The following is a 23,211-nucleotide window of genomic DNA, read 5'->3' as shown; positions in this document are numbered from 1 at the left end:
CCAAAATCTCCCTTAAGCGCTGAATCGGCAGAAGGAGGTAGAAATCCTATTGTTTCTACCTCCTTACCTGCCGATTCAGCCCTGAATGGTGTGTGGCGTATCTGACGATGTTTCGTGCGACCCGTCAGATCGCCACGTGTATGGGCAGCTTTAGGGGCAAACCAGTTAAAGACCTTTAGATGGAGGGACTGTGGCAGCATATACAGAAAGGTATGCAAATTGCTTTATCTTATCAACACAGGATAACCTAAAATTCTCAAACCATATATATATAAATCATATATATATCCATATCCATTCACATTCTTTGTCTTTATAAAGCAAAACATGTTTTGCCTTTTAGGCTAAACTCGAAGGGGCCGATTTATTAAAACACGAGTTTGAATCCCGAATGTGAAAAATTCAGATTGGATAAGATAATTTCTGAAGATCGCAAATATCACGAAAATGCTTACGAAAAAATCGTATTAGTAACGATAATGTCGTATTGGCGATCTGAAAGTCACAAAATTTTTGTACCGAACATTGTAAACTGTGCCAGAACCTTTCCGAATTTTTCACACAAGCGTACGAAAAAGTCATGCAAGTGCGAAAAAATCAGCGGAAATACGCTTTCGTGTCTTAATTAATCTCCCCCATAGCATAGACATGTTCCTTCCCTACCATAACAGCTGTATCTTCCTTGTTGCTGCCTTATCTGTGAGTTTTAAGCCCAAACTACTTTTCCAATGGCATTCACTGCAGTACCACTGCTCTCAAGCAGGAAATATAATAATAGCGGTTTACCTAACTATACTAATGTCACAGCGACTGCAACCATAAGCTCAAAATTGCCTGCTTTAACCTCTCTTACAACTTTATAGCTACCACCCCTATGATCGTTCTTCTGGGTGGGAGAACAATGTATCCTCCACTCAGAGGCAAGAAGCGCAGCATCCACCTGGTCTCTAGGACACTGCCCTCTGGTAGAAACCTGAAATGAAACAAGCCACAGCAGCAGTGTGGAAGAGTCAAACAAATGGGAGTATATTTATCAAGCTATGCAAAATGATTTATGCTGAAAAAACTGTGTACAAAAATGTTGATGTCCATCACAATCACAGAAAGCACAACAAATTCACAGATGGTATATCATAGTTTTAAAGATTTGTTGCAACGCTGCCAAATTTAAAAAAAAAAATTCTGTTATTGCACTGTGAAATTGTCATTTGGCTCTAAAAAACTTTCTTTATACAGACTTCAGCCAAATTAACTTTAAATCAACATTTTTTTTCCCAACATTTTTGTTAAGGCAGAGACATTTTGGTGCAACAAATATCTGTAAAAGTGTCGTAGGTACGACTAATTCTCACAAAAGGTTGTACACAAAAACCACACCCACTTTTTAACAACATTTTTCAAAACTGACGGTAGATGTGGAAAAATGGAAAAAGTTGATGCACAAACTACATTTTTATACATTTTTTGCCATTTTCCTTTACCAACATTTTTGTGAATTCCCCAGACATCTTTTAGGAGCTCAACAACATTTAATACATACATTAAAGTGATACAGACATGAAACAAATGTTAATGTAAGTTAATGTAATTGTTATTACCTTATGGGTTTTCCAACTTGATTGCCCCTTTTTAACCTGTCAATTAGAATTCTTAACACTTAACAGACTACTGCAGCAAAAATCTATTAATATATTATTATTGTTATATATAAATAACATATAAATAAATAATATATAAATAACTATTAAGGTATTGTGTTTTATTATAGTTATATAAATAACTTTATTAAAACACAATACGTTAATAGTGCAGAGAATTATGGGATGAAGACAGAGACTATTTGTACATGCAACACCATTACAGAAGCTACAGAAAGCTTTAATTTAGAAAGATTATATCTTTACTGGGTGATATTTCCACAGGACATTTAACATATTTGATGGGGGTGGTTCTGCCTTAAATGCTTTGTGTTATTTGCTGTGTTTTACTTGTTATATATTTATATATATAGTTATATATTTATCTGGGTTTGGCTAACTGTTTAAATAATAGCTAATCCAACTTACTGGAACAGTTAGAATCGTGTTAATGAATACAATCTGAATGTACAGGTAATCCAGAGAGTCTGTTGTAGCCCATGTTGTGTGCCTGTATGTTTGGTATTAACATGGTTGTCCTTCCTGCACATAACTATTCCTTTAACTAGAATTCCACATATATCTTTTAAATTTGCCAGAAGCACTAGATATTATAAGAGCCAAATACTGTACTTAAATCATAACCTGACGTCAGTGTAAGCTTTTTTTTAGACTGCACAGAGATAGGGGGCCAACCAAATGTGTCCTCCTTACCAACTACTGCAGGTAACGCTCTACCCTACGAGTTGCTTCCTCATGTAATCTCCACGTTCCCAACCCATATCCCGGTCTAGATTATACTCATATCCTTCCATTTTCTGGTAAGCACCATTCCCTTAGCATATTTAAAGGGGGTGTATACCTCCTTTTCAATGAGTGCAATGAATAGGGCTTGTACTGAACATACTTTGTGCCTATTGTTCAAATCACCATAAACTATGTTTTTTATATTTTTTGGATCTTAACAGGGGAATTGAAGATACTCCATAGTTGGTCTTTGTGATGTAGATACAACTATACAATCCCCCTCCCATCTTCCCCCCTTCCCACTTTGTTGTGACTGTTTTGGTTTGCATTATTCTGTTATGTAGGGGGATTATCTGTGCACTGTATTCTAATTATCTACTTCACAAGAATCAAACATAGAGTAGCTTCAGTCTTCCAGTTTGCCCTGCTTAGCTCAAGAAATAAACCATTGAGTTTTTGCGGTTAATAATAGCCGAAAAGTATTTTCATCCCAAGCCCCATTTTTTGAAATCCTGTTAATTTTAGGGCTGTCCCAGTGACAGCTGGCAGGTATGGGCAGAAATGTGGCATGCATAGAAGGAATGCAGTCAGAGAGCATAACAGAAGCAGATGCAGTGGTAGATAGAGGTTCCCACAAGGGCCTGATGCACAGTTATTGCATCTGTTTTTGAAACAAATCAACTCTGCAGACTTGTAGGGGGGTTTGGGGCCCCTAAACAGAGTTTTAAATTTTATTCCTAAAATGTTAATTCAGTAAGAAGAAAAACCACTGACTAACGCAAATAACATTACTTTAATTATTCTAGCATGAAAAGTTGATCTATTAATGATAATCCAGTTGGGGAACCAGATGATTTAAAGATCAACTAGAGCCCTGTAGTAAACATTGTCAAACAGTTTATTAAGTCCAAAAGTACAGTGGACCCATGACCAGGGTTGCCACATTTACTGGAACACAAAATAACAGCCTTCCTATATTTGTATGTTTTTCCCTATTAATAACATTGACATCAAGCACCAATTTAACCAGCCCTGTTTCATACATTTAAATCAGTGCCTTTGTAGCTGCCCTTTGAAAACTCTGCCTTTCTGTCTTAAAACAATTGCTTCACCTTGCATGGAAGAAGTTGTTATAGTAAGTATTGATACATCCATGGATGGTGCATGGGCCCTCTTTAAGTAAGCAGGTAAAAAGCAAAAAAAATAAAATGGGGAGAAAAGGAGATCTAAGAAAATTCCCAGACTTTTTTTTCTAAAGGAGAAAGTGGGTAACTTCAACCTTATTTTGATGCCCACACATAATCACTTACTATATGTAAGAAGCAAAAACTAAAGCTAAATACAATTTGCTGCAGCATGCTTCACTTAACACCTAGGGGGCAATATACTAACCATTGGGTTTTTACTCTGATTTGGATTTTAAGTGCTAAAAGTTGCAGGAAAAAAAGTTGTGAGTTTTTCGAGATTTACTATGCGGCAAAATGGCTAAAAATCAGAATCTGACATTTCGCCAGCTAAATCTTGCTTGAGATCATGTAGAAGTGAAAGGCAGATGTCCCTTCCCTTGCAACAAGTTAAAAAGTTTAGACTTCTCTGCAACTTTTCCCATGCTGACTTTTTAGTAAATGTAAGACATTCACGGAAACCAGTTTATTCAAATTTTAAAATGAAAATAAAATGATGTTAGAGTTTTAGAAAATCTGCCCCACAATAACACAATGTTGAAGTTTAGAGAAACAATCCTCTTAAAATAAAGCTGTTAAATAATTACCTATCCTTATATTTACTGTTCAGAGATTAGCTTGGATTTCAATACTTTGCCTCACTGTGACTCTTTAATACGACGTGCATGTAAAGGTATTACAGCCATTAGAAAGATTAGTTCAGCAAAAGGGTCTATAATGGAAAGGAATTGACATCGCAATCCCTTTGCTGTTGTAAATACCACCTGAAATCTTCTCTGCCAACTGATGGACACATCTATCTGACTGTAAGTGCTGTATGTGCTGTAACATACAAATGAATGAATATAAGGCAGACTTCATTTATGGCCCCTGTATGCAGCCCTACTCCATTGACTCACAGTGCTTGAATAATGATGCTTTCATTCTCCAGCTTTTGATTATTAGCACCTATAGTTATCAGTTATTCCAGGTTTATGTCCTTAATGTCCTAAAAAAATAGCCTTGTTTCTACTTATGTAACATTTACATGGTATGCTGGCCAAATATTCATACCCCCGTTACCCTTCTTATTTAATGCAACCTGTAACATACAGCACCAGTCACATTAAACGTAGTTGTGAGGACACTGTGCAAAATGTGATTTTTACTCCAAAATGAGTTGCTAATCACCTAGAATAGTTTCCAAAAGGAAAGAATTATGCATTTTTTTCACTCTAACAAAATAACAATAACGTGCTTACAGCAGCAAAATTATATATTTTTTTCCAACCAGTGGATCAAATGGAAAAAAAATCTTATACAAACCCTAAAATACTGAGTGGGCTCCAGGGTGGCCCTTGCTGGCAGGTTACTATACTCATGGCTGCTCTTGCCAGTGTGAGACTACTGTCTGTTTCTGTGTTTTCTTTTTCTTCCAGAATCTGTGTTCAACAGGGTAGAGGATAAGGGACATTTACTTACCAGGCGTAGTGTGCAAAGTGCAGTGTAATTCCACATTTTTACTCTCTTGAGTAAACTTGAGTGCATAATGGCTAATATTTATAGATTTGTCATTCTGACTCATGCCATTGGAAATTTTATTAGTATTTGATTCTTTTGGTCTGCTGTTACTATTGACAAAGCCTGTAACTGAAACCCTGGAACTGGCTCTACATCTGAAGTTGTCTTGAGAGGAAACTTCGGGCGACTACGGGACATTTCGGCGACGCGTATGCCATCCCACCAGCAATTTACATTCTAGCCGGCTGGGATGGCATTGTCGCCCGCAACAGCAAAGATTTGTGACGGGGCGCCTAATCTCCCCGTGTACCAATGCCCTTAGGATCACAGAAACGGCAGGGTTCCCCAGTGTCAATAGACACACTTGCCATCAGCGGTGATTCTGGGGATGCTGCTGCCGGCTGAGGCAGGAGACCAGATGCGACCCCCTCTCTCTTGCTTCGTAATTACAACTTTAGCATGTGAGCAAGTCCAGAGGGGGCTAAATCGCTACTGCAAAGAACACCATTGCCATTTAAAAAAATGAAAATTGGGCTCTTAAATTTACCAGAGGCGGCTTTTTGCCACCCCTAGTAACTGGACGCTCCCTGCCGCCTGAGGCAAGGTTCTCACCTGCTTCTCATGATTCCACAGAAGAGGTAGTGCAAATGCTATGGCAGTTAGTGCAAATGTTCAAAAGTGCAAGGACGTAACTACATTTAATGAATGGCATCAATAGCCACAATATATGTGTAATTTGTATTTTAGTGTGTTTATTTTTAGTTTGTTTTTTGTTATAGGTGTTTTTTTAAAAGTTTTCAACAATTACTTTGCGTTGCTCTGCTTTTGGGACAGTTGGGGTCAAAACCCTGAAATCGCTCTCTACTGCCGAATATGAGAAATTTTCAGTCTGTTAACATGACAACACAAGCACTGTGATGTGGGGTATCTGTCAGATTGTACTTCTGAATCAACCTATGACCCACACTTGCACATTGGCCGTTGGTTTTCAGTTTTGCCCAATTAGGTTTTGCACAAGATGATGAGCACCATATAGGGTGTTGTAAGGGGCCAGCATGTAAATACATCAATGTACAAAAATCTGTACAATGTGTATGTGTGTGTGGTCAGCTGAAACAAAAGTAATAGCCTGCCTCAGTTTCTCATCTCAGGGTATAATAGTTTTTAATGTCCATTTTAATCACCAGTGAACACAAAATATATTTTATTGAATGTGTCTGTGGCTCTCATGGAAGGCTGTCATTTATGCCCAGTTATATTGGAGTTGTATGGAAAACAGGCTGCAATTGGCTCAGACAGAATGTTTACTTAACCTGAAACAGCGAAATCATGATGGGTTAATTTTCTGCACACAAATCAATGATTACATAAAATTTAAGTGTTCTCTAACTAGAAATAACTAAACAGGTGATGTTTCAGGGAATGGGATGGGCTGAATAGCTTGCATACATAACTGTAACAAACCAAACGTGCAGCCTGCCAGGGGTGTAATAAATAGGCTTTGTACACAGAAATAAATAAAACAAAAGCACACACAGGCGCTCAGATTGACAGCCTATTGTTTTCTGCTATAATCCCAAAGGTTAACATTTACGTTCAGGCATTTAATAGGAAGAAAGAGACACATTTGTAAAAGGTGTTTGCTGCAATACAAAACTTTTGAGAAACTTTAAAGGGGAGATATACTTTGTTTATAAGTGTGCTTTTATTCACCCTATTTACCTATAAATGTGAGTATTGTCTACAGAAGATCAAAAATCAAGGATGGCAACTCCCAAGATATACCACTCCTCATGTGAAGGGCAATGGGCCTCAAGGCCAGCCAGATGGTATCAATGTGGGCTCTCCAGACAAAGCTCTTGAGATTATCAGATACCTTAAAAAATCATAACCGATCTCAAGCTATGGGGGAATGTTGGGGGCCACCAGAAGTCTATCAAAGGTTACAAGGTTCCTGTATAACTGGGACACTCTAGCCCTAAGGAGACTGCTGAAAAATCAAGCAGAAGTGACAGCAGCTAGGGGAAAGTGCACCAGAGAGTACATGGAGCCCACTGATGAACTGTGCAGAAGCTGGAAGTCCAGTGGAACAAGACCCATCCAGAGCCACTATTATGCTTGGAAAGACCCAGGTAAGTGATTTGATGTTGTCAGTGAGTAAGTTCACTTTCTTTATAATGCCAAGGTTTCTATGTACAGTCTGGTTAGTAAAATAGTTAGCTAGTGCATGCCGGCAAGTTAGACTCCAAGTTCACTTTGGCCGCAGTGATCCCTGTATTAGTAGCCCTCTATTATTTTGATTGTGTTATTAATTTATTATTGCCTGTATGTTAATAATGTTAATTTTTCTAAGGGTTAGATATTCACCTGGGCCCTATCAGGTGCAAAGTTGTGCCATGTACCCAGTCTCTCCTGGGGCACTTAGGCTTGCCCTTTTACCAGTAATCCAAGTGCCAAATTAAAAGTACCAAGAGGAATTGGATCTCCCAGCAGGGCTAGAATATGGTATTACTTGGATTTCTTTCTAAAATATCTACCAGTCCTCTGAATACACTGAGCTTTTGTGCCTAAACATTTTAATTTCATATAAGCATGAGCAATCAAATATAGAGGCTCTTTTGCTAACCTATAAACATTCGCTATATAATATTCATACATATGTTCTCTGAGAATGAGTTCCATGCACAAATTAGTTCACCCTACCAGAAATCCTACACATGTTCTTCATAGACTGAGCCCTTAAAAGCTGGTGTCTCCCTGTTAATCTGTGTATAGTAGGTTTAATCTTCTTATCATTTCAAGAGACCTTTTTACGGATATTCCTGCCTAACGTGAATGCACTCCTTGATGGATTCAGAGGTTCTCTGTGCTGTTAAACTGAAAAGACATTACTGTGAGTATCACATTTCTTATTAGTTAATAAAACATTATTTCTGTTAACTTGTTAGGACAGTAAATGTGGAGATTAGAGATTAACACTAGTGCTGATACACAGCCTGTCGTGTGTGATTCCCAGTATTGTGTACCTGCCTTGTGTATTCATACAATAATGTTGTACTGAAATGAAGAAACTTAAGATCATATCCATATCGAAATGAATTGGAATTATTCTCTTAATTAAGGAAAATATGTGGTATTACAATAAATATTTAGGACTCGGTAAACTCTCTGCAACTAACAGCACAAATGTGATAATTTTGTTAGGACTTTTTTAAAATAAGCCCTGGCGACAGCCAGGGCTTATTTTATGGAAAATAATTTTAAAATATGATTATTTTGGTGCAATCCCTTTTAAAATACCTTAAGTAACATGTTTTTTTTGTTCTATAATTTTACAGTGCTTTCGATTCATTCCTATGGGGTTTTTAGAAATGTATTTATAAAATGGTGAACTGTCACCAATTGATAAATATGCTACTAAAAATCCCTTAAGAATCAATTGAAGGTGGGTAGGTTTTTTCTGTAGTGAGTGCTAATTTCACACTTTGATAAATCTGCCCTTAGCCTGAATACATAACACAGCAGTTTTATAACAGCAATTTTATGTGGCTACAGTTTTCCTTTACTATAGTGATATTGTTATTCTCTGGGAAAGTTGTGTTCATTTTAAATGGTGTTCTTTTTTATCAAAGCAGAACTTCCATCATTTTTTAATAGTGAATTGACAGATTTTGCTGAAGTTCTGTTTGTATTTGTCTCTGTTCTATGGTCTGTCAACAAAATTGTACTTTCATTGCTCCATATTCTCTCCAGGGAAATTATTTACTGCTAAGTAAATAGCTGTGTGTCTTCACCCTTAAGCACAACAGCTAATTTTAGCTGTATGCTTTGTGAGTTTTTTTGCTCTCATTTATTCCATCTGCATAATGTGCTATAAATCATTATTTCCAATTTATGAATGTATTATATTGCTATCAATAAGGTATCTTATAACACATTTATTGCACTTTAGTAAATGTACACCTTAATCTGTGCTTTGGCGCTCATTTACAGGTATGGGACCTGTTATCCAGAATGCTCTGGGCCAGGGGCATCCTGGATAAGGTTGTCTTTCTGTAATTTGGATCTACATACCTTAAGTCTACTAAAAACTATTTAAACATTAAATAAACCCAATGGTATTGTTTTGCCTCCAATAAGGATTAATTATATCTTAGTTGGGATCAAGTACAAGGTACAGTTTTATTATTACAGAGAAAAAGAAAATAATCTCTAAATTATTTTAAATTATTTGATGATAATGGGAGATGACCTCGTAATTTGGAACCTTCTAGATCTAAGTGACAGGTTTCCAGATAACAGATTTCATACCTGTACTAACATATGTACTTGCAGAAGTGGTCTTATCAATAGAAACACATTTTAAACAGGCCACTACAAGTGAGGGAATAAATGCAAGGGTTCTTGTTGTTTTTTACTTTATTTTTCCTAACGGCACATAAATAAAATGTCAGGAAAGAAGCAATGTTATTTATGGGCTGTATAGACTCTCAGACAAGATAAAATGAAGTAGGTGTGAGATCTGTTTCTCCTGGCAAAAAGGGTTCACTGAGGCTAAGACCCTCTAAGTAGGGATTATACTCTTCTTATCTGCACAGAATCCTTAGCAGTGCCAGCTTATCAGAAAAAGGTGCTGCTCCTGCTCCAGCACTCAGCAGATGGTGTCACAAAAGCCACATCGCCATTGGGTGTTACATTTTTCTTGCCTCATACAGGCGGGGCACCACATATGCTTTTAATGTGTAGGTTTCCCAATAACTAATGCTGCAGGATCCCGGGAGCTATATGCAGGAATGGGACCTGTCATCCAGAATGCTCTGGATCTGGGGTGTTCTGGATAAGGTGTCTTTCTGTAATTTGGATCTCCATACCTTAAAAGTACTAAAAATCATTAAAATATTAAATAAACCCAACATAATTGTTTTGTCTCCAATAAGGATTAGTTATATCTTAGTTTGACTCAAGTACAACACACTGTTTTATTACAAAGAAAAATGGAATAATTTTATATTATGGAGTCTATGGGAGATGGCCTTCCCATAATTTGTAGAATTCTGGATAACAGGTTTCCGCATAACAGATTCCATACCTGTACAACAATTATCTTAGCTGCCCCCAAAAGTGCCCCTTGCCCTATACTGGTTGAGGCTTGCACTCTTTAGATACTGTATCTTGACTGCTAATGGATTTGAAAGTTTATAAATAATACACTTTACATAGGCCACTATTAACTGAATAAATTAATGATTTTACACAATGCATCTGTGACCCCTAATGCCACTGATTTGTCAGGGACCAGTGGACACATCCAATAAGAGGCCATGCAATATGCAGACTATAAATAACAAAAAAGTGAAGTAAGGCAGCAGCCAGTCTGTATGAATCAAGCTGCACATCTCTAGCATGCAGTATTGCAGCTCCCACTCATAAGTACAATAGGGATGCATCAGATAAATCATTTTTGGATTTGGCCAATCACAGAATCCTTCAAAGCATTTATCCAAAAACCTGATCAAAACCAAACTCTGAAATTTGCATATTCAAAAACTAGATAAAAAAACATTAATTTGAATCATCCTCTTTAAAACAATTTGCCACTTTCCGCTATCACATAACTTTAGAAATTTAGAGTCTTTGGCCAAATAAGAGTGGTGAGTAAGACAGTATTGTATGCATTGCTTGTGGTAAATACCATAGGAATGAATTTGAGTGCCCTGATCCAACTACCTACCCCCTTTGACATATTGTACTGCAATTGTGTAAAAAATGTTCATGTTCATGAGACCAAAAGTGGCCCATAATTCAAAAAGTTTATTCTGCAGGGACTTTGGTTGTGCAGAAAATATGTCAAGAAACTGCCACTAGGTGTCAGCACTATGCTGAAATTCAGGAATGCTGGAAGTAACTCATGAGCAGTAGGGTAGGTCTTTATATGGGACACTTTTAGCCATACCTGATTATTGCAGGATCTCTCCTTGAGCCCAAGCCCGATTGGCCACAAGCCAAGAAAGCATAGGTGTAAGTTATACAAAATGGAAGACAGATAGGCTTTAAAAATGATTGACAGTTACAAGATGTTTGTGAGACAGGTTAGGTACCAAAATACTGTTAGTCAGCTGCCAACCTGACCACTCCTGTCATCAGTTTATTGGCCTGTGTGTTGGAGAGATAAGACATTTCTTGAACATATTCAGGTATGGGATCTGTTATCCAGAATGCTTGGGACCAGGGTTTTTTTGGGTAAGTGCTCTTTCAGTAATTTGCCTCTCAAGATCTCAAGGCAGCTAATAAATAGTTTAAACAATAATTATGTTAAACCCAATAGGATTGTTTTGCCTCTAATAAGGATTAATTATATCTTAGTTGGGATCAAGTACAAGGTACTGATTTATTATTGAGGAAATCATTTAAAAAATTGAATTATTTGCTTATAATGGAGTCTATGGGAGATGCCCATCCTGTAATTCAGAACTTTCTGGATAATGGGTTTATGTATAATCAATCCCATACCTGTAATAAAATTGATCAGTCAGTGTCCCATTGAGCCCCCTATACCTCTTGGGCCCCCACAAGTCACAGGACCTGCTTTATTTTTTCAGAGAAATAAACACAAGTAATCCCTTAAATCAGGGGTCCCCAACCTTTTTAGCGCCAGGGACCGGTACAGAGCCAAAATTTTTTGCCACGGACCAGGGGGTGGGGGTCTGCGCATGAATTTCAGGCGCGGGCCTGCGCTTTATTTGCACCTTTGTGCACGTGTCACGTTCTATGCGCTTAATGCATGCATTTTGTCGCACCTTCTTGCGTGCGGCACACTATTTCGTGCCTTTACGTGTGCAACGCGGGAACCGCTGCGGCCCGGTGCCTAACTGTCCACGGCCTGGCGGTTGGGGACCCCTGCCTTAAATCACATATATTAGAATGCTACTATTTGTGTAAAAGTAACACAAGCATACACACTCAAAAGAGAGTTCTATATTTTAGAAACCTCAACCCTATTATCACTACATCTCCAGGCAGGGCATTACATCGCCTCACTTCCCTTATGCTAAAGAACTATTTGCATAGCTTCCAGCGCCCGATTTGTAATGAAGACGCCCAGAGGCTGCCCTCATTCACATCACAGCAAGACTTCTGGTGGCTACAATGTGCATATAACACACAAATACATGCATAAAAGTCACACACACATATACACCTATAGCTGAGAACTGATACGTGATGCACTTCACTTATATTATTGGTAATACCAATGCACCAATATTTACCTTTTTGTTACTGGGTGGATCCCACTGAATACTAAATTCTTATTTCATTTTCTTAATGTATAAAGGAACAAGGAATAATGTTATGTTTATATTATATATTATATAAGTATATTCTTTATATTATAAAGGAGGCATTTAAATAGTTTGGCATTCCCAATTCCCATCGGAGTGAGCCCAGCATTCCCATATCGCTGTGGTATGACCCCTCGTGATCACCTCCAGAAGATGTCTATAATCGGAGAGCAAGCAAATGTAGAAGGAAAACACCTGTACCAGCTCACGGGATGCATGTCAGCAGCAGGTAAACAAGTCAAGGGCCTGACTGCTTCTGATTATGATTTCACCCCCATTTATTATATAAGTTTATGTACAGAGTGAATAGCTCTCTGGGTACCATCTGTTTCAGATTTGGACTGGGCGTGTGTCGTCCTGCATTTAGTCACTCAGTGTTTGGCCTCCCAGAAGCAAAAAACCATAATTTGCTGTGACTCAGAGATTCAGGGCCTGGATAGAGACAGAAAATTTGATGACTCAGTTTCCTTCTAAACGCTTGGCTTTCACTGGCAGGACAAAAGGAAAAATATATAATAATTTCAATAAATTTTCCAGCTCCTGCCCATCCATATTGCCTGGTCATTCCACTGCCAACTTGCCAGCTAAACTGTATCTTCATAGACATATGTATATTCAAACACAACTTATTGGCCTGAAAGGACAGGCAGTGCAGTCTTTGTGAGAAGAGTAGATATTATATAGTTAGTCGTCTCACAATCTAGATTTCAGAGTAACCAGATGACTTGAAAATTCAGGGACACATCTGAAAAATCCAGCTAGCAGGGCTGAACATGTAGGGACATTTCCCTGAATTTACAAGTGATTTGGTCACCATAATCCAGTAACTCCTAGCAACCATTTAGCAGTCACCTATGCAGAGTAAACCCTCTTAATAAAAAATGGTATATTCCAGAATGCTTGGGACCTGTGGTTTTCTGTCATTTTGATCTCCATACCTTAAAGGCCAGCAGGCCAGACCAGGAAGAAAACTATCAGTGCTGCTCTGCATTCCGAAAGCAGAAAACCAGAGCAGGGTTGTTTATTTATTGTTGAGATTAGCCTCAACAATAAATAAACATATGAAACAACCCCACTTTGCCCTTCAAAATGCAGAGCAGCGCTGATAGTTTTCTTTCTAGTCTGACCAGCCGGCCTTTAATGTATGACGATCCAAATGACAGAAAGACTCCTTATTCAGAAAACCGCACGTCCCCAGTTATTTTAAAGAAACAGTACAAAATTTCTAATTAAGTACATTGCAAATATGCTTCTTTTTAGGTTTACAGTCAGTACATGCAATATTGTTTATTGCCTTTGTAAGCTTATAGTAAATTAGCCCTTTAATTACCACAAGCTACACCGTATTTTACCCAGGACGAGACTGTATCCTTCAGGGGTGAGCCCTCGCTTTGTATGGAGGCCAGGTGGATATGTGTTGTATTTCTCAATAAATGGGCACCAGTGGTTCTTAACATTGAAACCATGAACTGTTTATTTACACAGCCACTTAGGAGTAATTACAAAATAGGCAGGCAGTAGCATTTCACAGCATAGGCAGTACTTACAAGAATATGTCACACTGACCCTTTAGCTGCAGGGCACAATGGGTTAACTCCCAGCTTTCAGGTATATGCTTCCAGTGGAACCTGGGTGATTACTATCTAACCCTAGGTCTGTACACTGTTAACCCTACTCTGGGCAGTATTATACCCGGCTTATAATGCCTCTACAATCCTGGTTGGAGCAAATGCGGCTCACTAAATAGCCCTGCCTATCTATCACACCTAGTGTGATTTATAACAGGAACTGCCTATTCTTTCTAAAGCTACCTATTCACATGTAGAGCTCTCCTCTTGTGGAGAGAGCTCCACAAAATGGCCTCAGCCTCATGGCTGCTCAGCCTTTTATAACCACAGTGACACCTAATGGCCAAACTGTGGAAATGCTCAAGGGGTCATGCTATGACCCAGGAACAAGGGACTTACTTCCTATTACATTCAGGGCCCTTATAGCTGTCTAGAGAACTAGGGGACCACAGAGTGGGAAAAGGCATAATTTACCAGTTCCCTACACCTTTATATCCCATTTAAGTGTACTAAAAAATAATTTAAGTAATAAATAAACCCAATAGGATTGTTTTGCCTGCAATAAGAATTTATTATATCTTAGTTGGGATCATGTCTGACGAAGGGGTATGCCCTGAAACGTTACAATTTTGCACTAAATAAACTTGCAGGGGTTTGTCCCTGCTTGGAACTGCCTTGCTGTGCCGGTACATTTTTTGTACAGTTAAGTTGGGAGGGTGTCATCCCTCACTGTGTACTGAGCAGCAGGCAGAAAATAGAAGGGAAGGCCAGGTTGTGCTGGTGATTACTTTGCAATCTAAAGCCTATGAGAGATGGCCTTTCCTTAAAAAAAGCTTTCTTGATAACAGGTTTCCGGATAATAAATCCCATACCTGTACAGACAACAAAATATTAGCTCCAAATAAGTATCCTTGCCCCACTGTGTCTGGGTGACATGGAAGGAGCAGCTTTCCGGCATGGCCTTTGAGAATGATACATGTATTACTTCTGTCTGAATGCTCATGATTAAGGCAGGGGCCACACAGGGCGCATTCACAGTTGCCACAGGCCAGTTCAGTTGCAGGCCCACACAGTGAATTTAGTAGGGAAACTACATTTATCTGCAGGCTGAAAATCCACCTGGTGTGGCACTGGCCTTAGATGACTCCAAGAGCAACCCTGACAAGTACCTGGATGAACTTTGTATTAAAAAGTTAATTTAAGTAACCAGTGTTGTATCTTTCTATACAGAACTGCGTCAAAGACAAGAGATAATGATGAGGAACCAGATGATGGCAGGCAATGCCCAAGTTATGGTACCTACCCAACAGAGAATGCCCTTAATGCAGTCCCAGTTTGAGCCCCGCATGCTAGAGAGGTAGTATGCTCTGCTACTATATGTACATTATTGCCACTGAAAATGTAGCAGCCAATCAGAACTGAAAAGTGAAGGGTAATGCAAACTGTGTTAGGATTATGATGCCCCTAAACAGAGGCAATATGTCTCCATCATGGGTATTTATTATTTAGTTTTACAGACAGGTTTTGCTGTACATATAACACACTAGCCAATGAAGAATTATTAATATTGGAAATATGAAAGATGTAGTATGCAAATCATGTCTATGGGAAATATTTATTTAAGCTTACTGTTTGGCAGCCCAAGCATTCACGTTAGGCCACTAGAGACTCAGTCTATGACAATGGTTAGAAGCAATTACAGAAATACACTGGAGATATGTAATAAGCAAATGACAGGGTGCATCTGCAGTGCCCGGGATCATTTTAACTTCTAAAGGGATGAGAGGAGTTGTAGATTTGCAATAACTGGAGTTTTCAGGAAGGTGTACAATATAGTGAGAACATTTTCTTAAATATATCTTTGGGGTAATACAGATCTTATATATTGCACCTCTACATTGTTAAGCAGTAGAAAAGGAAGCAAGCAGCCCATTATCTTAATGTCAATGTGAAACAGGTGATAGGCACCATGCTGTCATTTATGTGGTTAGAGTATGCAAGCAGTGTAAAGTTCATGAGATGAAGAGTTGTGTGATATTATTTGATTTAGAATATTATGATATTTATATTATGTTAATGGACATGTTATTGTAATTCATGGCTTTAGCGCATGTGCATTTTATTACATGAATGATAACTGTAATACTGTTGTTTAGAGATTTGCTGCCATCTGGAGACCTAATCCTTCCCAATGACACAAGGCAGCTACATGTGGCGTCTCAGTTTGGCCACTCCCTTCCGGCACATACAGGCATACTCTCCAACAGAGTCTTCTCAAGCCCAGGTAATGCAAGGGGGCTCATTGACTTTTAACTATATACAGAATCATGTAGCAAAAATGTATATAAAAATATCAAAAAGTTTTAACAAATGTAAAAAAGGGAGTTCAAAATGTATGACTCTTGCACTACTTTTCAAATCAGATACCCTACACAGGTTTCATTATGTGCTTTGCCACTCTCCTCAGATGTTCAACCAGCTCCACTCCCCACCATCACTCCCCACCATCACTGTCATCCAGAACTCCCCCATTCTATAAACTCCCTGCAGCCACTGAAACCACCAGCCTTCTATATAGCCACTCAACTATAAAAATGCATCATGTACAGTGTCGGACTGAGATGGCAGGGGCCCACCAGAAAACCCTGGACAATGGGCCCACTCTCAAAACTTTAATTCTTCCTCTCCTCCCTCAACCTTTTTATTATATTATTCTCCTTTCTCTACATACTATACTCTGTTCTTCCATCTATCAAGCTTCCATGGTCCCATATAGAAATAGGGAATGACCATGAAAAAGGGCTAAATAGTTAGAAACAAGAGGCCCACTGACACCTGGGCCCTCCGGGAGTTTTCCTGGTATCCTGGTGAGCCAGTCCAAAACTGATCATGTAAGAAGCTGAAAGTTGCTGCCCATTATCTTTTTGCAGCTATATTGGTAAAATAAGTGTTAGACATTAATATCAACAGACACCAGTGTCTACATCATACTAAAAGTAAATGTAAAGATTAAATATCCCTTTAAAGGTAAACCCACTAAACAGAAATATATTGCCCATGACAAAATATTTTATATATGCATAAAAATGTGTCAATTCTTTGATAGACGTCAGGATGTTTAGGATGTTCAGTTCTTTATCATTAAGGAAGAGCTGTCATTTAATATACATATCATGCTTGCAAAACTATCTTTAAAGAAACATACATTTTCTGCAGTAATTTATATTCAAAATGTGACATTTCATAGGTCATTATGAACTTCTATTATCTACTGCTGGTAGAGATTACAACTAAATGTAACACCCCTTTTATTCACATTCTCTAATTTCTGTTTAAGGGTACGGTTTTCTGCAAACAGACCCTATGGATTTTGTGGCTAGGAGACAAGAACTATTGCAGAAACACAATATGAACAGGTAAGTTGTACCCATTTCTAAGTACAAATGTGTCTGTCTGCTTTCTATTGAATATTCCAAGCCATCCCATTTTAAAGTTGGCTATACATATACCAATAACGATCTTAACCGCGACCATTGGTCACAGGAAAGATTGTTCCTTCCCTCCACTGACATTCAGGGCTGAATCGTCACATATAGAGGTAGAAACAATAGAGTTTTTGTGATATCGGCTGTCTCGTCGATCCACCATACATGCACCGAATATTGTACGAAACTAAGTTTTGTACAATACTATAGGTGCATGTATGACCAGCTTGAGCCACTGTTTTGCTCTGTTTAACCAACTTTGATTGGTTTCTACAGCTTTCTACAGAAACGTATTGACCTGTTTAAGCAACATAAGCAACAGTAGTGTTGAATTGGAAGGAAATACTGGGAACAAGTGCCCATTAAAGATATTGGGTCAATATTCAGCAACTCTAAGTGCAATTGAACCTATAAGAAGGATATAAAAATGCTACATTACCAATGTGCATAGAGTACATTAGAAGACATGATACCAATGTTATTAACAGGGAAGAAACATGACAGAAATGGGAAGGCTGTTGTGATGTGTGTTGGCCAAGATCAGTGACTTTACCCTAGGACATGGCAAAAAAGTACAATTGTGTTCCACGTACGGGCGGTGGGCCAAAGTTTTTATATTTTCTTTTCCAATAACAGAACTGCTCATATTAACCAACTCCATTCAGTTATGTCACCAGGCAAATTTTTTAACTGCTTTTCACAAGAAAGCTGGTATTTACTTTAGAAAAGTTATTAACTTAACGCCTGTGGTTACATACTTTATTGAAGGTGTAAGGAAGAGAGTGAATTAAAACCCAGTAAATATAAAGATACTAAAACACTGCTTTTCTTGCTTTGTACTCTGTTCTATATCAAATAAAGGATTCAGAAGCCTTATTAATATATTTTTCTTTAGACATATACTGTTAACAGAACTCAGAACTCAAAATATTCTATTTTCACTTCTAATATATAGTTTATACAGTACTCTCACTGTTTTTGTTTGCTTTTTACTCTATTGTACCTGATCACGCTGTTTGTAGCTGATATTAACCATGAAACAGTTTTTCCTAAGTAAATATGCTTATGTAGATGTTTTCATTGCCTCCTCAAAAGGGATCTATCTTCAAAAAATAAAGAGTTTTTGAATAAAGAGACGATAGGGCTCATTTACTATAGGAAGGGGTGCAACTGCAGAAAGCTGGCATCCCTTAGGCTAATGCCCAACTGAGTTAGTCGCCCGCAATATATCTCTGCTATCACTAGCAACTAACCACTCTGAAATGTAATTATTTGTTTAATCAGAATGGAACTGGAAATGAACGCCATGTATCCAGCCAGAGACATTGATAAATCACAACGGAAAGGCTTTAATGACTTGGAGGCACCATTTCTCTTCCATGGAATATCATCAAATCCAATGGCAGTCAGAGGAAGACAGATGGTACCAGAAGGCCACCTTCCTTCTGATGTGTTTGTACATCGAAATGCCTTTGAGAGTCTACATGGCCATGCAATGTTAAAAACTGCCAGCCCATACCCTTCGATGAGTAATCTGCAAAGAGAACGAGCCCGCAGGCCAGGCAGAAGAGCTGGCAATCAAAAGGCCACAGACCATATGGGTGTTGCCAAAATACAAGCAGATAATAAGCCACCTTCCCCACCTGCTCCTACAGATGAAGAGAAAGATGAGAAAAAAGATGAAGAAACTGGGACAATGTCCAAATGCGATCAGATAAAGACAGAGGTACAGCCTGCCTTAGATAAAAGTTCTTCTGAGTTGCAAGATCCTCAAAAGATGAGCAACCAGAATATTCCAAGAGAGATAGCCAATGGCAGGAGTGAGATGGACAAGGGACCAAACAATACTGGAACAGCTTTTGAGGAAAGATATATCTACCAGCCTCCTGTCCATCTCTCAGCAACTCCATATAGTTTTCCAGTTGCCATGAACTCACCGCTGCTACCAGGTTTGTAAAAAAAAAAAAAATATATATATATATATATTTATAGTTGGCATAAACATTTACTTTACATTACTCTGGTTTATTATATCCTTTCTCTATGGTTCCTGAAGTCAGCAGCTTGCTTCCATGCAGCGCATAACAGTGTCCCTATCTGCATCAATAATGTTCATGTACTGAAGTAAAACTGCACTCACAGATCTTATCTTGGTTTAAAAAGGTTCAATACATGGGCATCTATTATTATGTTAACTAGTGATGCACTAGTGATGTGCAGGTTAACCCACAACCCGCTGGTTTACCCTTAGGTCAGACGTTTTAGGGATGAAATTTAAGTGACTGGTTCGGGTTGCAGGTTCGGGTTGGGTGTGGGTCAGACAGGGGAAGTACACTCTTCCTCTGCTACAGAAATTTTTCTGTCTTGATACCTGAGTATCATACAGAACAGAAAGACACAAGGGAAGGGACGAACAGTGAAGTTATCTGCACAGAACTGTACAAAATTTCTAATTAAAGCAAATATTCTTTTTTTAGGTTTACGATCAGTACATGCAATATTGTTTTTGCCTTTACATCACCTTTAAATTTAAATTGACTGTCTTCTTCTACTGTCAGTGATTTTCCCACCACTGTTCTGAAAATTTCTACCCCATCTAGAATAACTTATGATAAACTGTTCAATCTTACTGAGTGGTAACCTAAAGCTCCCCACAAGACAACAGTATGCTCATCATTCACTAAAATGCTTTTTATCTACTTGTAGCTCACTCTCTTTTTACTTTATGCTTGTACCTTGTTTCAATTTCTTAATAGACATATGGTAAGAGAGCTTGCCTGTGGGTAGCCATTCATGAATGTATGCTATGATGAGTATTTTTTCTCCAATCCCATTGTTTAGAGCACATATAACAAAGTAGTTTATTCAGATATCTTCTGTATCTGCCTTCCTGTTTCTTCCTGCAATGTACATATAGATGTTTATGTTTAATTATGTCTTCACTTGCTTGTTCCTTTTCACTGCTCACTTGAGGCTGACTTGATGTATACATGCACTTTACCTTGAGCCATTAGTGTTGTGTTCATTATACGCCACGGCTTGTGTGGTTCTTTCATTGCACATATGCTAATTGAATCATTTTTTATTGTTTCTAAAGGCACCCAGGGTCTCTTTTTAACTAGAGAAGACTTACCCTCAGTGGAAGATATTCGCAAATGGAACTCTCAGGATGTGTATAATTTTATTCTTAATCTTCCAGGTTGTTCTAGTTATGCACAGGTAAATGCTACCTACTTCATCATTCTCTGTTATTTCACTAATGGTAGCAAGATATATGGCCAGCGCACTGGAGCAATACGCAGAATGTTGTTTATAATTGGCAGTGGATGACTACATAATATTTCTTTTAATAGTTCTAAGAAAATTACATCAACTTTATTAGGCTTACAAATATGTTGTTGGTATAGTATATGTAAGTTATTTAATATAGCCAACAATTGAACCAAGCAGGAATTGTATGTGTTAGATGTATTTTTCTCAAAAAAGACTGCTATTTTTTAGGTTTTTAAAGATCACGATATTGATGGATTAACCCTGCCACTGCTCACAGAAGAACATCTCCTGGACACAATGGGACTTAAACTTGGACCAGCACTTAAAATTCGCTCTCAGGTACCCTACCTCCCAACATCTGAGTCACCCAAAATAGGTTGAGATACAGTCTAAAGGTTAAAGGGGATAAAAGGCATAAGGTTACTAAGCATTGCATAAGGCAGGTGGTAGTGCCATATAGTGTATAATAAAGGAATGGCACACTAGATGAGGGTAAGCTTCTCTAAAGAAATGTGTTTTAACAGCTTGTTTAAAAGCAGAAGGATTTTTGATTGTAGGGGTTATTCCAGAGAGGGGATGTAGCTCTAGCAAAGCCTTGTGTGAGCTAATGAGTAAGGCATTAGGGAATATACTGTTAAAGAGAGTGGTTTGGTATATACTTGGGGATACATTTAGTAATGTAGTTTGGGGAAGAGTTTTAAACTGCTTTGAATTGGTCAAGAGAATGTAGTTCTTAATATAGGCATTGGCAAGAGGCATAGCTTGGCAGCTGCATCAGTAGAGTTGAAGTACATAAAATAAAAGGTATTTTCTTTTACCTTTTTTATTTTTTTTCAAAAGGGTTGAAAGGTCAACTATTAAGAATACACTCTAAGTGAATGTGATATAATTTAGATATTAATTAGATATAAGGGATGAAGGAGAGGGCACAATGAAAGCTGATTCCAAGGCAATAAGTCAAAGGAGAAAGTGGGTGATAGTGGACTCAATTAGTTACATTCAGAATAACAGTTTTCACTTCTCTGCAGATCAAGGATAAGTACAAGGTAGTAAAAAGCATTGGTATGCCTAATTTGAGGGGGTCCAGCTTACCCTCGAAACCAGTTAGTGGTTTAATTGAGAGAAAGGAATATCAATACCAGAAGGCCTGAATAGAAAGAAAAGTAATAAAACATAATATTAACAGAATTATAACCCCACAGAGCAACAGTATTTGGTTCACAATTTGAAAGCTGAAAAGGGGCAGAAAAAGAACACAAAATAAGTCAAAACTATGAGAAATAGAAAAGACTAATTGAAAAGTTGCTAAGAATAGGACATTTCATAACACACTAAGGGGCCGATTCACTAAAGGTCGTTAACACTTAACGCATAGTTTTCTGTGTTAAAAAGTGTTTGTTAATTAAGTACCGATTCATCAAAGTAATTTTGCATGCGTTACTACTCATATCACATGCGCAAAGATCTCAATTAATGCAAAGCGTTATGTCTATCGCATTGCAATAATTATCTAATAGAAATAATACTAACGCATAATTCACAGACATATTTGAAGTGTTAAAAGATGGAGTTTGCAGTCGTTTTTTTTTCCTGGAATCTGAAGAAGAGAATCAAGTATGTGTTCACCCTAGAGTGATGCATCCACCAGTTTTACAAGAAATGGTAATTTTCAGAACGGTAGTTTTGAGAAAGTTACGTGCGTAATAGCATGCGCTAATATCGCGAGCTACGAAATAACGCATAAATATATTGCATGCTTTAAAATATTGCTTAAAAATATGTCATCGCAACATAAATAATGACAATTAAATATCTTTAATTCAGACAAGTGTCTTTTTTGTGAATCGATCGTTAAAGAGAAAATTAGATCACAGTTAAATAACACTGTGGTTATTGTTCACAGATCATCTGCCGGTTGGGAAACATTTTCCATATGCCAAGCCTACAATTGACTGGATCTATTTCATCCACTGCACCAATGCCACCTGAGCATCCATCTGAAGTTGTGTCACCACTCCCATGCACTAACAACAGTGACATTCTGCCAAGTCCTGGCCCCCAGGACCAAGACCCCCTGAAACCTGGTGAAATAATAATGTCAGAGAATAAAGAGAATCCATGTGATTTATCAATGGGACAGACTGATTTTCAGATGAACTTATTAAAAAGTTGACCAACTACTTTTAAAATGTAAATAAAGGATTTGGAACTTTTTTATGCTGGATTAGTTATTTACTTTAGAGGAATGTGTATGAAATGCTATGCTTCATCATGAAATGTTGTCTTTGTGAAGGACATTATTTAAAGATATTATTATATAAATTAAATATTAATAATTAAATATTTAATATAACAATGAGAATCTGCATTTTCTGTCAGTTACATGCTTATACAAATAACAACAAAGGGGGCACTGCAGACCTGTCATAAGAGAAGTTATGGCAGTGCCCCACAGACTAAATAAATACTGACTGTCT

General features: G+C 37.9%; 1 protein-coding gene across 4 annotated transcripts; it reads left to right on the top strand.

The window, feature by feature from the left end:
• The first annotated feature begins 3,990 nt into the window (after nucleotides 1-3,990).
• Nucleotides 3,991-22,951, top strand: samd7 (sterile alpha motif domain containing 7). 4 transcript variants are annotated; one of them, XM_004914425.4, is made up of 10 exons: nucleotides 3,991-7,200; nucleotides 7,871-7,961; nucleotides 12,465-12,637; nucleotides 15,207-15,333; nucleotides 16,133-16,260; nucleotides 17,314-17,392; nucleotides 18,746-19,410; nucleotides 20,559-20,680; nucleotides 20,963-21,073; nucleotides 22,638-22,951. In XM_004914425.4, the coding sequence occupies exons 3-10, from the start codon at nucleotides 12,535-12,537 to the stop codon at nucleotides 22,905-22,907; spliced, it is 1,605 nt and encodes a 534-aa protein (XP_004914482.1). In that variant the 5' UTR covers nucleotides 3,991-7,200; nucleotides 7,871-7,961; nucleotides 12,465-12,534; the 3' UTR covers nucleotides 22,908-22,951. The 4 variants fall into 4 exon arrangements, with proteins under 4 accessions (XP_004914482.1, XP_012818863.1, XP_031758112.1 ...); XM_012963409.3 differs by lacking the exon at nucleotides 3,991-7,200 and having other exon boundaries at nucleotides 7,471-7,961; XM_031902252.1 differs by lacking the exons at nucleotides 3,991-7,200; nucleotides 7,871-7,961 and adding an exon at nucleotides 10,126-11,086.
• The last annotated feature ends 260 nt before the right edge of the window (nucleotides 22,952-23,211 follow it).

The sequence above is a fragment of the Xenopus tropicalis genome, chromosome 5, assembly GCF_000004195.4.
Source record: "Xenopus tropicalis strain Nigerian chromosome 5, UCB_Xtro_10.0, whole genome shotgun sequence".
In the NCBI taxonomy this organism is placed as follows: Eukaryota; Metazoa; Chordata; class Amphibia; order Anura; family Pipidae; genus Xenopus; species Xenopus tropicalis.
Note: the sequence above shows the minus strand (reverse complement) of the source record. Positions and strands in the feature narration are given on the sequence as shown.